This window comes from Hyla sarda, chromosome 12 (genome assembly GCF_029499605.1).
Source record: "Hyla sarda isolate aHylSar1 chromosome 12, aHylSar1.hap1, whole genome shotgun sequence".
In the NCBI taxonomy this organism is placed as follows: domain Eukaryota; kingdom Metazoa; phylum Chordata; class Amphibia; order Anura; family Hylidae; genus Hyla; species Hyla sarda.
Genome location: NC_079200.1, coordinates 59,916,392 through 59,933,233, shown reverse-complemented (window position 1 = coordinate 59,933,233; position 16,842 = coordinate 59,916,392). Strand labels below are relative to the sequence as shown.

The 16,842-nt window shown below is 41.1% G+C and overlaps 1 protein-coding gene and 1 long non-coding RNA gene across 5 annotated transcripts in view; one reads left to right on the top strand and one right to left on the bottom strand.

The window, feature by feature from the left end:
- The window catches only part of CDH4 (cadherin 4), a 471,037-nt gene that overhangs the window by 12,859 nt on the left and 441,336 nt on the right, over positions 1-16,842 (bottom strand). For all 4 annotated transcript variants that reach the window (XM_056548614.1, XM_056548613.1, XM_056548615.1 and 1 more), the window contains 5 exons: positions 13,842-14,027; positions 11,872-12,125; positions 7,687-7,829; positions 5,245-5,478; positions 4,253-4,486 (listed from right to left, as the gene is read on the bottom strand). In XM_056548614.1, coding sequence (XP_056404589.1) covers positions 4,253-4,486; positions 5,245-5,478; positions 7,687-7,829; positions 11,872-12,125; positions 13,842-14,027 — 1,051 coding nt within the window. The remainder of the gene's footprint in view (positions 1-4,252; positions 4,487-5,244; positions 5,479-7,686; positions 7,830-11,871; positions 12,126-13,841; positions 14,028-16,842) is intronic.
- On the top strand, positions 12,134-13,833 carry LOC130296744 (uncharacterized). The gene is made up of 3 exons (XR_008849276.1): positions 12,134-12,914; positions 12,995-13,047; positions 13,352-13,833. It is a non-coding gene; the product is annotated as an uncharacterized LOC130296744 (long non-coding RNA).

The window sequence follows — 16,842 nt, the reverse complement described above, 5'->3', positions numbered from 1 at the left end:
AACTCTCCCCCTGTATTCTAGGAGCTGATCTATGCGGTTATAGGTGACAAGCTTGATGACAGTTTCCATAAACATACATATAAAACAAAAACCGCATCAGCACAAAACCTGCATCACACGGAATTAACTGTAAAAGTAAAAAAGACAAGGCTTTACAGACAGATGCAAGCAGTAAGTGATAACCCAATTTCACCAAATGTAGAGGAAAAGAAGAAGATAAGATATACTGAGCACAGCACTTTATCTAAAGTAGTTTTGTTTCCAGTAGCAACGATCAGGGCTGGGAATGTAATAGCTCGGCAAAAAACAACGCAATACTGAACTTCAGAACTACAACAGGTAACAAATCTACTGTAAATGCCTGAATATTCATCAGGATAATCCTGATAGTAAAGGGCTGTTTATTCTGTCTGATCGTAAATTTTTTTTGTATAAAACAAACAAAAATCCCTAAAGCGGAAAAAAGACTAAATCACTAAAACCTTTAAAAAAAACATAAAACCTGAACTGATAATGAAAGCCACCATCTCCATTACCCTTCAAAGAGAATTAACTTCATGTGACGCTCGGCTGCCGGATTTTAAACAAACATGAAAGTTAAGCGAATGCAGAAGTAACAGAATGTGGCGACGTGATTGTTCTCTGTTGCGTTCCATGCTAATGATCCCCCTTGATTATGGTCACCTTGCTAACAGGGCTGAGTGATTGGAATAATTTTGGGTGTAAACAGCGGCACAGTGACATTGTGCACTTTTGCAAGGACAGATGTGCTTTGAGGGCACATGGCTGCAGAGGTATGTGCCAAACAGTAGCCATAGAATCTAAGTTTCATGTGTAAGGGGGAAGTAGATCAGAGCAGGACGTGTGGGTTTCGTAATGTAAGAAGTGATCATGGGTCAAATGAAATCAGCATGTGGCTTTTTAATTCAAGCAAAATGAAGATCCGATGGGATTGCCGTGTAAATTAAAGGAATTTTTCAGTACGTCTTAAACTGATAGCCTATTCTTAGGGTAGGCCGTCAATTTCCTTTAAATGGTAATGTGACTCTCAGTACCCCCACTGATCAGCTGATTGAAGGGGCAGCAGTACTTTGCTGGCAGAGTCACTGTAATTTATGGAAACGGATACTAGAGTGCCGCACTCACTTTTCTGCTGGTGGAGTTACTGTGTACATACATCACATTACTTATCCTGTACTGATCCTGAGTTATATCTTGTATTATACTCCAGAGCTGTACTCACTATTCTGCTGGTGGAGTCACTGTGTACATACATTGCATTACTTATCCTGTACTGATCCTGAGTTATATCTTGTATTATACTCCAGAGCTGTACTCACTATTCTGCTGGTGGAGTCACTGTGTACATACATTACATTACTTATCCTGTACTGATCCCGAGTTATATCCTGTATTATACGCCAGAGCTGCACTCACTATTCTACTGATGTGGTCACTGTGTACATACATTACATTACTTATCCTGTATTGATCCTGTACATTCCATATTATATTCCAGAGACGCACTCACTATTCTTCTGGTGGGGTCACTGTGTACAGTCATGGTCGTAAATGTTGGCACCCCTGAATTTTTTCTAGAAAATGAAGTATTTCTCACAGAAAAGGATTGCAGTAACATGTGTTTTGCTATACACACATTTATTCCCTTTGTGCGTATTAGAACTAAACCAAAAAGGGAGGAAAAAAAGCAAATTGGACATGATGTCACACGAAACTGCAAAAATGGGCTGCACAAAATTATTGGTACCCTTTCAAAATTGTGGAAAAATAAGATTATTTAAAGCATGTGATGCTCCTTTATACTCACCTGGGGCAAGTAACAGGTGTGAGCAACATAAAAATCACACCTGAAAGCAGATAAAAAGGAGAGAAGTTCACTTAGTCTTTGCATTGTGTGTCTGTGTGTGCCATACTAAGCATGGACAACAGAAAAAGGAGAAGAGAACTGTCTGAGGACTTGAGAACCAAAATTGTGGAAAAATATCAACAATCTCAAGGTTACAAGTTTATTTCCAGAGATCTAGATTTTCCTTTGTCCACAGTGCGCAACATTATCAAGAAGTTTGCAACCCATGGCACTGTAGCTAATCTCCCTGGGCATGGACGGAAGAGAAAAATTGATGAAAGGTGTCAACGCAGGATAGTCCAGATGGTGGATAAGCAGCCCCAAACAAATTCCAAAGATATTCAAGCTGTCCTGCAGGCTCAGGGAGCATCAGTGTCAGAGTGAACTATCCGTCGACATTTAAATGAAATGAAAAAGCAAAAGCAAGACTACATTTTGCCGAAATGAACTTGAGTAAGCCAAAATCCTTCTGGGAAAACGTCTTGTGAACAGATGAGACCAAGATAGAGCTTTTTGGTAAAGCACATCATTCTAATGTTTACCAAAAATGGAATGAGGCCTACAAAGTAAAGAACACAGTACCTACAGTGAAATATGGTGGAGGTTCAATGATGTTTTGGGGATGTTTTGCTGCCCCTGGCACTGGGTGCCTTGAATGTGTGCAAGGCATCATAAAATCTGAGGATTACAAACAGATTTTGGGTCGCACTGTACAGTCCAGTGTCAGAAAGCTGGGTTTGCGTTCAAGATCTTGGGTCTTCCAGCAGGACAATGACCCCAAACATACGTGAAAAAACGTGCAGAAATGGATGGCAACAAAGTGCTGGAGAGATCTGAAGTGGCAGCAATGAGTCCAGATCTAAATCCCATTGAACACCTGTGGAGAGATCTTAAAATTGCTGTTGGGAAAAGGCACCCTTCCAATAAGAGAGACCTGGAGCAGTTTACAAAGGAAGAGTGGTCCAACATTCCGGCTGAGAGGTGTAAGAAGCTTATTGATGGTTATAGGAAGTGACTGATTTCAGTTATTTTTTCCAAAGGGTATGCAACCAAATAGTAAGTTAAAGGGGTACTCCGGCGCTTAGACATCTTATCCCCTATCCAAAGGATAGGGGATAAGATGCCTGATCGCACGGGGTCCCGCCGCTGGGGACCCCCGTGATCTCCGGGTCTGATTACCGGCGACCACAGGGCTGGAGGCGTGTGACGTCACTCCTCCGCCCCAGTATGACGTCCCCTTTGGATAGGGGATAAGATGTCTAAGCGCCGGAGTACCCCTTTAAGAATGCCAATAATTTTGTCCAGCTCATTTTTGGAGTTTGGTGTGACATTATGTCCAATTAGCTTTTTTTCCTCCCTTCTTTTTTTTTAGTTCCAATACACAAAAAAGGAATACACATGTGTATAGCAAAACATGTGTTACTGCAATCCTTTTCTGTGAGAAATACTTCATTTTCTTGAAAAATTTCAGCGATGACTCTATATACATTACATTACTTATCCTGTAGTGATGATGAGTTACATGCTCTATTATACTCCAGAGGTGTACTCACTATTCTGCTGGTGGAGTTACTGTGTACATACATAACATTACTCATCCTGTACTAATCCTGAGTTATATCCTGTATTATACTCCAGAGCTGTACTCACTATTCTGCTGGTGGGGTCACTATGTACATATTATCCTGTACTGATCCTCAGTTATATCCCGTATTATACTCCAGAGCTGTAATCACTATTCTGCTGGTGGAGTCACTGTGTACATACATTACGTTACTTATCCTGTACTGATCCTGAGTTATATCCTATATTATACTCCAGAGCTGTACTCAGTATTCTGCTGGTGAGGTCACTGTGTACATATATTACATTACTTATTCTGTACTGATCCTGAGTTATATCTTGTATTATACTCCAGAGCTGTACTCACTATTCTGCTGGTGGGGTCACTGTGCACATATATTACATTACTTATCCTGTACTGATCCTGAGTTATATCCTGTATTATACTCCAGAGCTGTACTCACTATTCTGCAGGTGAGGTCACTGTGTACATACATTACATTACTTATCCTGTACTGATCTTGAGTTATATCCTGTATTATACTCCAGAGCTGTACTCACTATTCTGCTGGTGAGATCACTGTGTACATACATTACATTACTTATCCTGTACTGATCTTGAGTTGCATCCTGTATTATACTCCAGATTGTATTTCATCCACATTGACATCCCATGACACATCAGGATGTTCAATCCACAGAGCAATGTACCCCAACTCTAACATGGAGTTTTGCAACAACTGGAGAGCCACAGGTTGGGGAACACGGCCAAAGAGAATGTTAGGGATTATACTGAAGCTTAGTAATGTCATCTTCACTTACACAGTAGGATAATAATACATATGAGTATGGCAATAATTGCTCCTGTGCCCAGCTTGGTGGCAGCCACTGCTCCGACAGTCGTGCAATCTCCATTCTCATCACAGGGACAGACCTTCACCCTGATGATGGACGTGTTGTACAGAGGAGGGTTTCCAGAGTCAGTGACGATGACAGGGACTTCATACACTCCGGATTCCAAGTAACCGATCTGCAGGCTGAGCCGGGCGTAGTTACCTGAAATGAACACAAGGTGGTAGCAGAAGAACACAGAGGACATTAGAAGTTTTTGTTGTGAAATCACAAGGCTCCATCCCACCGCAGCGACTTACATTTCCATTTTTGTATCTCCTCACCTTCTAAAGGCCACAATGGTTTTACTTCTCTAACTACAGTCATATTAGTACTTATATTTCACAGCATTTACTCTGCAGTAAAGTGACATGTTTACTTTATTCTGCAGGTCAATATGATTACTGCCAAACCAAATCTATATCATTTTTGTTCTACTTTTTTTTTTTTATATATAAAAAATTGCTTGGCAGTGCCCTGTTCTGATATCTATATTTCCATCTACAGAGCTGTGTGAGGGAATTTATTTTTATTTTTTTATAGTAAGCTGTGATATTAGCATAGCTAGATATTCTGTAAGCTATTTATACACATTTCTGTACCTGATGACTTTATTTTGACATTTTAGTATTCTACTTGTAATTTAATAAAGCTTATAATTTAATGAAAAAATTTAATAAAAAAATAATTTAATAAAAAAATATTCTATCTTTTAGAAGTGCACCCAATACCAAACAGCTGCTTTTGCATAAAGTGGGCCATAAATCAATAAACTTTATTTTGTTGCTACCATGTTAACATCTGGATCCATTGCCATATAGGTTGTAGAAGCTTTTCAGTAACTAGTGCTATGAAAATAGCTGCTATGGTGTGAAAAGTGAACTTTTTCGCGGATAATGTTTGTGCTAATGTCAATCACTCACCATTTATCCTGGAGATGGTCCAGTTCCTCCTTATGGTGTAGGGAACAGTTGGAAGCTCAAACACAAAGGGGTCCCCGCTGGGCTTGCGATCCATGTCGGTAGCGGTAATGTTGATCCCATTGGAGTTGAGCCTATCACAGATCTGTGCCTCTTTAGGGACCAGCTCAGGGGCATTGTCATTGATATCGATAAGTTGTATTCGCAGTGTGCCAGTGCCGCTAGCAGGAGGAACGCCTGTGTGCAGCAAAAGGACAAAAATTACTTTCATTTATTGTGCCTTGACTAGTTCTCAACATGAGTTAAAGTACCTACATTTTCTTGGAATAAGTTTGTTGGGGTTTATGCTTTAATTCAGTAGAATTAGAACCATATGTATTATTCACTAAACAATAAACACATTTTCTCTACTCCAAAAAGGAAGAAAACTACCTTATACCAACCAAACCAGTCTACTACAAAACAGTGGCTTTGGCTAGGCTTTTTTTCAGGAAAATTAATATGCATACTTTTTTTTCCCCTATGAACCATTACATCATTATGTCTCTTCAATGAGTATCACTCATCTGGTATACTAAACAATGTAACCATAATACTTTTAAAGAAGATAAGGCGAGTGGCACGGCACTGCTGTAACTGGTGGACTCGATGTGGTATAGGTGGATGGATGTAAATGAGGGTGGTGGTGCTCTGGTCAAAACTGAGGCACAGTTGAAATAATGGAATGAAGACAAAGGATCAGACCGGCAGACTCACCACGTTTCTCTTCTTCTTTATTTGCGTCAGCAAAGCATAGACAAATACTCACAAACTTGGGGGGTCAGGACGTGCAGTGGGGGGACAAACTGGCAACAGACTCCGTTTCGCACGGACCACCGTGCTTCCTCCGGCCATGATGGCCAGAGGAAGCACGGTGGTCCGTGCGAAACGGAGTCTGTTGCCAGTTTGTCCCCCCCACTGCACGTCCTGACCCCCCAAGTTTGTGAGTATTTGTCTATGCTTTGCTGACGCAAATAAAGAAGAAGAGAAACGTGGTGAGTCTGCCGGTCTGATCCTTTGTCTTCATTCCATTATAATACTTTTAAAGATGACCTGTGATAAGTATAAAGTACTTTTTACCAATCTGTTGCCTCAGGTTCCCTTTTTATAACACAGTTAGGAATTAAATATGCGAGTTACAGTACCATTCATTTGAATGGGTCCGCAGACAGTCCGCAATAGTGTCAAATTGGGCACTGTCCGTGGACCCATTCAAATGAATGGTGGCGTAACTCGGAGAAGAAACCCACTGCTAGTTACTAGCATGTGAACGCACCCTTGCTCTATTGGAAAGTAGCCAGTGGCCAACTTATATACTGTACCTCATCTTTACAGGGAAACTGTAGGAAAACACATGATAGATGTCTCTTCGAGGTAGCGATGTCAAACACTGTTGACTCCCAGTATGATACAGGGTCAACATGTACAGGGAAGAAACAATCAAGTTCTGTGCATATTAGAAAATGTTGCCCATGGGTCAAAACTGCTTTGAGGCAAAGTTTCTACTTGTTTTTTTTTTGTGGCCCAAAAAAGAAAAAACGCCACAGCATTTTACTGTGTTTGGCGTTTTTTTCTTGCATTTTTTTCTGGCGTTTATTGCATTTGAGAGGAAATTGCATTTTTGGCCCCTTTGGCGTATTTTCTGATACCTCAAATTTGTTGGGTACCGAAAAAAAATAAAAAAGGTTGCAGTAGTGATGGAAAATGTTTTTATTTTGAAGAAATGTATATTTTGTATGACTAAATTTTTTTTAATTTTTAACAGTGTGTGTGTGTGTGTTTCACTTTTTCTCCTCTATTTTTTACATTTTGTAGGTAGTAACACTACTCCCAGCATAAAGAAGGTAGTACTACTACTACCAGCATAAAGAATTTTGAGATTTCTCATTGATTTACAGCTAACATCTGTCCGCAGCGTTTTATGGCCGAAAAAACGCCATGCGGCAGAATTGGCGATTTTTTGGGGCGTTCCCCCCCCAAAAAAAAAAACAAGTAGAAACTTACTCTAAAGGTGTTGTCCAGGCATAGTCTCTTGCTTTATCTGACACTGGGGATGGAGTGACGCAACTGCATTGAGGATGTCACAGTTACCAAGTCCAGCAAGCATTGCTACGTGTCAAACAATCCTGTGGCTGAGAAAGCAGTTGTGTCCCTCTCCATGCCCCATGTCAGATCACACAGGAGACGATCTATTAAAATCTAAAATTGACTACCAGACCTTTGTCTTTTTATACTTTTGCATAAAAAATCTTTGAGAACCCAAAATGGTAAATATTACAATATAGTCATTGTTATTAACCAGCCAAATACTTCCATGGACAATGTGTGCCATTTGGAACAGACAACAGAAATTATGCAAGAAAGCGAGTTCCTGTCACCTGACCCCACTGATTTGAAGGAACTCACCATTATCAGTGGCCAGAAATTTGGCCTCATAAATATCGTCTTTGACAAAGGGGGATTCCCGATCCAGTATTGCTGTGGTAAACACCTGCCCGTTCGTAGTGTTGATAGTGAGCCAGTTTGCAGGGTCATACAGTTTGGTGTATCTGAAGAGGAGACATGATATATAACAATAAAGAAGAGTATACGGTTCCCTTTTCCAGCCTGCAGGTCTGCTGTCATCTATCCAGCAGGCTCCACTTAAAACTGCTCTGGCTGCCAATTGTGAGACGAGTATTCTGCTGCTGTGCACCTAGGGAAAGACATTGGTCAATGCAAAGTGGTTTTTCTCCAGCTACAATTGAATCTGAGCGTGGTTGGATGGTGCCCAAGATTTTATATTGAGATGGAGCCAGCCCAAACGCCTCAGCTTTTAGAACTTCAGACAGTTTCACTATAACCGTCTCCTAAACTCATTAAAACAAGCTGTGGTTATAGATGGAACCAATTTTCTTATAAGACTGACCCGAACAGGTACACAAAAATCCTGAGAGGATGTGCAGAATTCATTCACTGCCATGGAGGGAGAAACACTGTGGAGGTGAAAGGCTGGGGGTCCATGTTTATCTGAATCACTTAACTTGATTCTAATGGTAAATTGCTCAGTACATGGTCTGATTCTCTATGGGCTGTGACAGTACAGCATCAAACCAAGAAGATACCATAAGGCCTGTAGATGAGAAGACTTCCTTCTCCCTGTTCATCACCCCCCCCCCCCCCCCCCCCTGGCACCAATACAGACAATAAAGATTTGCAGGAACATGCTGTGTATTGAACAAAACACTAAAAAACATGCAAACTAATCAGATTGTCAAATAATAAAAAAAGAAATAGTACAGATCCAAAAAAAAAAAGGAATTGTGAATGAGCCCTACATATTTAGGATCTGTAATAGTTCCATTCTTGTTCACAGTTGCCAGTATTTCTTTAAACCTTTTATTTACATTTTTTGGGGTGGGGTTTATACATGCATTTATATGTGCATAGTAGTTTTTTATTCTTTTTTTCTTAAACCTCTGCATGTTCTGATCGATCTGTATTGGTATCATTTTAACAGAGACAAAAGCAATTTGTTTTGGGTTTTTTATTTAGTAAAGTTAGTGAACCATAATAGTAACTTTTTAAACATAATAGGGGTGGGTTTTATCAAAACCTGTGCAGAGGAAATATAGCAACCAATCAGATCTCTTCTTTCATTTTTCCTCTTCACAGGTTTTGATAAATCTCCTCCAATATCTTCTTCATAATTGTACTGACGTACAGAAGGTATTTTTTCAGGCAAAATATATTAATTACCTATACTCAGAATAGGTCATCAATATCAGATCAGTGGGAGGTTTGACATCTGCCACCCCTGTGGACAGTTATTTGCCAGAGCCATGGCGGGGGGGGGGGGAGGGGCCAAGTGCCAGACCTACCACTGATTTGATATTGATGACTTGAAAACAGGTCATATTAATACATTTTGCATGGAAAACCTATTTAAAATTTAAATGTAAGTGGAAGAATAGAGAAGAGCAGTTGTTGGTATTGGGTTGGAGGAATAGATGAGGTGGCGCTATCCCTCATCTTTACCACATGAGGTAGCACTATCCCTCATCTTTACCACATGAGGTGGCGCCATTCCTCATCTTTACCACATGAGGTGGCGCTATTCCTCATCTTTACCACCCATCTAAATGACTAGGAGTATGGTAATTTAGGCATTTGGGGGGAGGGGCATGGTCTCTGTAGCTTACTGGTGCCACTTGTTGCATAGTTTTCCTCAAAAAATACTCCTAAGAGTACGTTCACATGTACAGGATCCTGCGCAGATTTGATGCACAGGATTTTCTGCTGCAGATTCCAATGTAAACTGCATGACCGAGCTTGACTTCTAAACTACAGTTCCAAATCCTGCGCATCAAATCTGCACAGGATCCCATACATGTGAACGTACCCTTATTAAAGTTAGGAATCGCTTTCTTCAAGAAAACAATTTCCAGCTATCATTTTTACAAAAACAACAATAGGGAAAGGGGGCGAGTATTTCAAACCTTAAAAAAATATAACCGCAAAGAAAATGAAACACTGTGTGCCAGCGTCGGCAATACAACCTGGAACAAATAAGAAGAAATTGCCTTGTTAACTGGGAATGTCTTTCTAAAGGCTTCATTATATGTCCAGAAGCAATAGGAAGGAGCCTCCATGAGTCAATATAATCATTTTCTCTGTCAGTTGGCTGGGCCCCCGAGTGAAGTGTCTGAACCACATAATGATTATAAAAATGTCACCGGTGAAGTGCGGGTAATTGGGCTCACACCGGCCGGACTTTCACCGTCATCGCGTGAAGAAAGAAAAGAGCTAAATAGTCATCACAGTCCCGAATTCTGGGATAGCATCAGCTCTTCCCTCTTGTCTTCCTGCAGTTGACCCCCTTTTATCTCCATCACCCCCTGGAGACTGTATTACAGCAGCGGGGGTGTATAGGAAGCTCGATGATCATGTCTGCACCATGACACAATTCAACAACTATCTGAAAGCTAAGACGTCGGATGCCCCAGCTTGTCGGTATGACAGAAAAGTCGGCACTTTGAAGACCCAGAGGATATCATTAGAACAAAGAGACACTGGGCCAGTGTACTGTAATAGATGTAATAATGCAGCCATCGCTCAGGTGAGTTGTCACAACAAAAGCTTTCAGATGAGGAATGGGGAATCTCAGAGAAGTTATTCACTTTTTCCGGTTTCTGCGCCATGTCCTGGAGGGCAGCTCCAGCTCCTGTTGACCTCTAAGTCCGGTTGCTAGGCAATCGGATGCTTCTTTCTCTGCTGCAGCCCTGCTGAATTGGGCCATGGATTTTCTGCTCTGGTTGCATAGTAGTGTCAGCCATTTATGTCAACCAGTGCCTAAAGAGGATGTCAAGAATCGCCCTGCCATGACTTGCCTGCCATACCCTGTCCTGACTTTCATTCTTCATATCACTGTTCCTGTTTTGACTCTAGAGCTTCTGCCTTACTCCTGGATTATTCATGTGGTACCTGTTGTTCTATTCCTGGCTTACTGAGAGAAAGGGGAGTAAACATTCTAGACTCCTCTGGGAGCAGAATATCTCTCTAAGAACAAAAATATTGGGTAGTTGAAATCCAACATGCTCAACACTAGTCTCCCTTGGTTTTGCACTATGGTATTTTATAATAATTTAATAGACCAGTTGACAAGGGTCGTTTGGTACTGTTTCTCAGTCTCTGTTTTAATTTATGTATTTCTGTGTAGGGATGGTGTTGTAGTATGTTAATGCTTAAAATGTGAAAATAAAGAAATTATAAAAAATTAATAAAATAAAATAAACAAGATGAACATACTCACTAGAGATGAGCGAACTTACAGTAAATTCGCTTCGTCACGAACTTCTCGGCTCGGCAGTTGATGACTTATCCTGCGTAAATTAGTTCAGCTTTCAGGTGCTCCAGTGGGCTGGAAAAGGTGGATACAGTCCTAGGAGACTCTTTCCTAGGAATGTATCCACCTTTTCCAGCCCACCGGAGCACCTGAAGGCTGAACTAATTTACGCAGGATAAGTCATCAACTGCCAAGCCGAGAAGTTCATGACGAATCGAATTTACTGTAAGTTCGCTCATCTCTAATACTCATCTTTTTGACTTCTTTGGAGTCTTCTGCTCACACTTCTGGGTTGCAGGCAGTTTCTTCCTGCAGTCACTTGAGGCTGGTAACATCTCTACCTTGGATACGTGCACAATGACATCACACACTGTGTTCATCCCAGTGGAAGAGACACTGCCGGCCTAGAGACTTCAAGTCCTGCACATGCCTCCTAGCACATCCTGTTACCATCTTCCCCTCCAGAATGCTGCGGCACCCCTGGGAAATTCATCTGGATGCAATATTTTAGTTTTTCCTTTTTTAACATTCTGTTTTCACTTTGTAATTATAGGGTATTGAGTGCAGAATGATGAGGGGAAAACTTAGGTTTTTTTAATTTTAGCACAAGGCCACAATATATCAAAATGGGAAAAAATGAAAGGGTCTGAAGACTTTCCAAATGCATTGTACAGTGGTTCTAGATTGGTACAATATGTTCTAGATTGCTTAGTTATTTTTATCTTGGTTTTTACTGTCTTGCATATTTCAGTATTTATGTCACCTACCTCAGAGCTTGCTGCATAGAGCGGTCTGGATCTATAGCAGAGAATGTAGTCAGCAATCTGCCTGCGGGCTCCCCCTCCAGCTGCCGGATGGGGTCAATTCTGTTAGGGAAATACGGTGCTTCATTGACATCCATAATGGAAATGGTCACCCCAGAGGTGGAAAGTAGGGACATTTGGATGCCGCTGGCCAGAGGTGCTTGGTTCATCACCATAACATTTAGTAAAAAAGCCTTGTTCATTTCATAGTCCACTGGCTAAAAAAGGAAGAGACATGGATTATAAGCAGGCAGTGGTACCAAGAACAACTTTCTGTTTATAAAATGAGTACTGTTGGTTTATATGGGACATTCATATGGGTATTGTTAGGTAATACTAGCAGTCGGACATCCACACAAGAATCTGGTGCTTAGTGCCCCTGTTTGAATGTAGCGGCAGTAGAATATGTGCACTATAAGACTGCTGAAGATAGCCAAGCAGTGTACCCAGCTGTCAAGAATGCAATTTGAGTGCTCAACTGCCGATACATTTAAAAAGAGGTACTCAGTACCACCATTCCACCAATTTTGACAGGGGGAGTCTCACTGGTCAAATCCGATTAGATACTTCTCACCTATCCTGTGGATTGGCAAAAAGTTGCCATATTGGAACATCACTTTTGGGCTTTATTCACATCTGCATCCTGAATAGCATTTTTGGACCTCCAATAAGGTCCCTTGGATTCTGTCATTGTGTTTGTTTTATTGTAAAAAAAATTAGTGTTGCATAGTGCTCGGTTTATTTTTTCGTGACAGAATCTGTGATGCAGGCTTCAATGTAAATGCTAGCAGCATCTCACACTGCCTATGAATAACATAGCTACTGTTTTCTACCCAGAGAGAAAAAAGTCAACGGGATCACTTATAAAAATGGATGATATATGTATCCTTGATCCTTTAAACAACTGTTCCACATCCTGTGAATCTCCAGCTGTTGCAAAACTCCCATCGTGCCTTGACAACCTAAGGCTTGCAAAACTACACCTCCCATCAAACCTTTGGCTAAAGGTTGGTGACCAAAGGTTGGTGAACAATGGTTTAAACATTGACAATTATGATGTCACCGTCATTGTCTATGTCTTCTCTAGGTCTTAACTGTCCATCAGACCCTTGCACTGATTGAAGTACAGCGCTGTACCAGGTAAGTACTCTATTGCTTCTTATCGTAGTGACTTCTTTGCTAGAAATGTACCACTTCCGGCCTCAATGTAAAAGGCCTAAAAGCCTTTAGTATGAGAACTGCAGATTTTTTTTAGGGAAATACTCAGACTTTTGATGCCATTCTGTTTGCAGCAGAAATACAGCTTTGAAAGTGTTTTTTTTGTGTGCAGTTTCTATATATTAACAGCTCATATCTGTGATGAGGGCATTCTGAATGATGGGAGTAGGTAGATTCACAGAATACTATGCAGCAGATTTTCACAAGCATATTTTCTGCTTCCCAGACACTGCAGAAAGGGTTGTAATAGCTGCCTGGTGCTTCTGCGGCTCATCTGACAGCAGCCTCCAATGAATTACAGCACAATCTCTACACAGTCCAGAAAAAAGTTATGAGGAAAACATTACTTCATAGCTCCATTCAACAAACAGGAGCAATTCATATACAGGATTGGTGTACAATGCACACAGCTGAGGCCACATTGACACAAAGGCCCTATTGACTGGAATCGTCTTCCTAATGATGGCCCTGGAAGCTGGTAATAGGATTCCCAATACAGTACACAGTCCTCCTTGAAACCATCGATAAATCTTCATTTATTTCCAAGGAAGCTAAATAGGCACAAATATAAATAAATAAACAAGACGCATCAACCAGTTTTGCTGCTGGCTTATAGGGTGCACTGATTAGCTATTGGCTTTGTTCAGGGTTCATCTTAACATATCCATTCCAGCCCATTCCATTCCCGAAGTACTGTTATGAACATACAACGTTACCTTTACCACGGTGACGACGCCCTCGTTGGTCACTGGATCTGTTTTCACAGTGAAGTGACCGGAAGGATCGCCACTGAGGATCTTATAGATGGCATTCCAGTTGGGAGTGTGTGGTTGGTCTCGATCCACCACCGTGAGATTGGCCACAGTGACATCAATTCTGTTCTCCGGTACCTCGCCACTGAACTGTGAAAAAAAAAAAATGACATCAACATCAAAATGAATAACAAAGGCAGACAAACTATAAACCCTATATCAGGAATGGGAGGGTGTATCAAGAAATCGTAAAAGGGTGTGTGATCAGGACACCCTAAGTTACATAATGGTAATGCAATCTCTTTTTCTGGGTTGGCCATAGGTCTTTTTTAATGAAGTACACTTCTTTTTCGAGAAATTCTGGTCTTGATAAATTCCCCAATGTATTTCTGCAAACACTTTTCAGATAATATGTGAAGAAAGATGAGAGGCCACTCACCAAATTCGTGTTCCAAAGCTTTATTCTTGAATATTCAGTGCATTAAAAATTCGCAAGCAAGACGAGTTCAGACGCCTGGGTGGCGCTGCAAATTGCAGCGCCACCCAGGCGTCTGACCTCATCTTGCTGGCGAATTTTTAATGCACTGAATATTCAAGAATAAAGCTTTGGAAAACGGATTAGGTGAGTGGCCTCTCATCTTTCTTCACATGTTTGATGCAATGCTTATGTGCATTTCTATGCCAGAGATTGAGCACCACCTACACCGGTTCATCTAACTCGCCCTCACACGTAGCCTGACTGCCCGACATACACCTTCCAAGACGGTGGTTGTGCCGACCGCTGTCTCTCTCCTCAACTTTTCAGATAATGATGCAGTCGTGGCAACAAATCAGCTATATGTAAACAAACAAGTTACATGTAATGTTGCTTTTAGATAATGTAAGTAACTTTTCTTTACATTTGTGCATCTATTGATATCTAAGATTTTGCTTCTGGGCAGCATTGCACATAATACAGAGGTTTCAGATATAGATTACTGTATCTATTCACACAAATGTATCCTTTTGCAATAAAACAAAGGTAATAATAACGCAAAAGCAAATTCTTAATGCATATGAATGACAAAGACAGAGCTCAGAAAGAGTCTGGTATAAAGCGGGGGTCTTTTTCTATGCATAGTAATAGAATATTACCCTTAAAAGTTACATATTATGAGGTGAAATGTAAATAGGGAAAAATATTGAACTTGACTTTGGAAAGTTGAAAGCTGGCTGAACGATTGCAGGACTGAATCTAGCCCTGACAGCACGAAAATCTTTAATCGGTTCCCTGCTCCTTTCGTACACTGAAATCCCTGATACCATCACCTTGTTAGGAAGACAAATTGGGAATTTATCCAGAATTGGATCTGCCAAGCTCCCCTGTGACTGATGTAGCCAGCGTCGGACTGACCTTTAACATCTGTTGTGCTTCACAATACCTGATCGTATCATGAAGAAGCCGCAAGCGATAAGATGAGAGGAGAACTTGTTCCGTTCTGCCTGGGGTGTGTGATTACTCTCCCAGCTCTGTACTCCACTCTCAACATATACTGCGCCGCAGCAAGAGTGGATTAGCAGTATAAGCTCTGCAGAGCTCAACAACCTATGAGTGCTAGAAGCGCAAGTGCTTTGGGCTAGAAGTTTTTGATTTTACCAAACAAAGTCTTTATAAGAAAAATAAATTAATTCACTTCCAAATAAGGTGAATAACATTGACTATTATATGACAATGGCACCTGTCAGCGGTGGAGTTGAACATTGGCAAGTGTAAGGTTCTGAGCGACTGACAATGGTCAGATTGTGATGTCTACACATCTGGGTCTAGGGCTGCAACAATTAATCAATATAAATCGATAAAAATCATAGAAATGGCAAAAAATTGATCATTGGTCATTAGGGGTAGTGGCCTAGCAACCAATAGTATGCCTCTCACTACTACCTCTTACCTTGTCTCTTAGCCCCTCAGTCTGTCCCTACATGTCCCCCCCTTACCCTCTGGATGCCTTTTTAGACGCTGTTACCTCTCCTTCCCCCTGTTAACTCTTAAAGTGATTTCCCCTCTTTTTCTCCCTCTTAACCCTTTATGTGTTGTCACCTCTCTTTTCCCCCTGTTAACACTTCAGGTGCTGTCGCCTCTCTTTCCCCACCTATTAACTGTTCACGGTGTGGTCCCCACTTCCCTCCTCTTCCCTGATCTCTAATCACTTTCTGTTAACTCTTCCCTGATCCATAATCACTTTTTTAAAATCCAATTAATCAATGAAATATTTGACCAACTTATCAATTATGAAAATAATTGTTAGTTGCAGCCTGATTTGGGTCAGAGCATCTCCAGAATGCCCTGCCTTATGTTTTTTTTTTTCCTGGAATATATTGGTTGGACCTAACAATGAAGGTATGAGGAGTGAAGGTTAGCACATCTGATCTGATCAGAGCAAACTACTGAAAAAGTTCCTGCTGGCTATGATAAAAAGATGTCAGGACATACCAAACTTTGCAGCTTGCTGTGTACGAGACTGTGTAGCTGCAAAGCGGTCAGAGTGCCCATACTGACTCCTGTCATAAATATCTACAATGATCAGGTGAGCATCAGAATTTGACCTTGGAGCCAATGGAAGAAGGCAATGTGGTCTGAAAATCACATTTTACATCATGTGATGTCTAGGTGCACGTGCATCCATTCCTGGGTAAAAGATGGCACCGTGATGCACTAAGGGATAAAGACAAGCTGGCGAAGGTAGTGTAATGGGCAATGTTCTGCTGAACACCATCATGTGGATGTTACTGTGACACGTACCACCTAACTATACATTGTACAGACCAAGCTCCTTCAAGGTAGTGGTATTCCCTGATGCCAGTGGTCTTTTTTGGCCGGATAATGCCCCATCCACACTGCAAAAATTGTTAAGGAATGTTTTAAGAAATCTGACAAGACAACCTGTCCAGCTGTACCTCACAAACATCATTGGGCACACCTCACTAT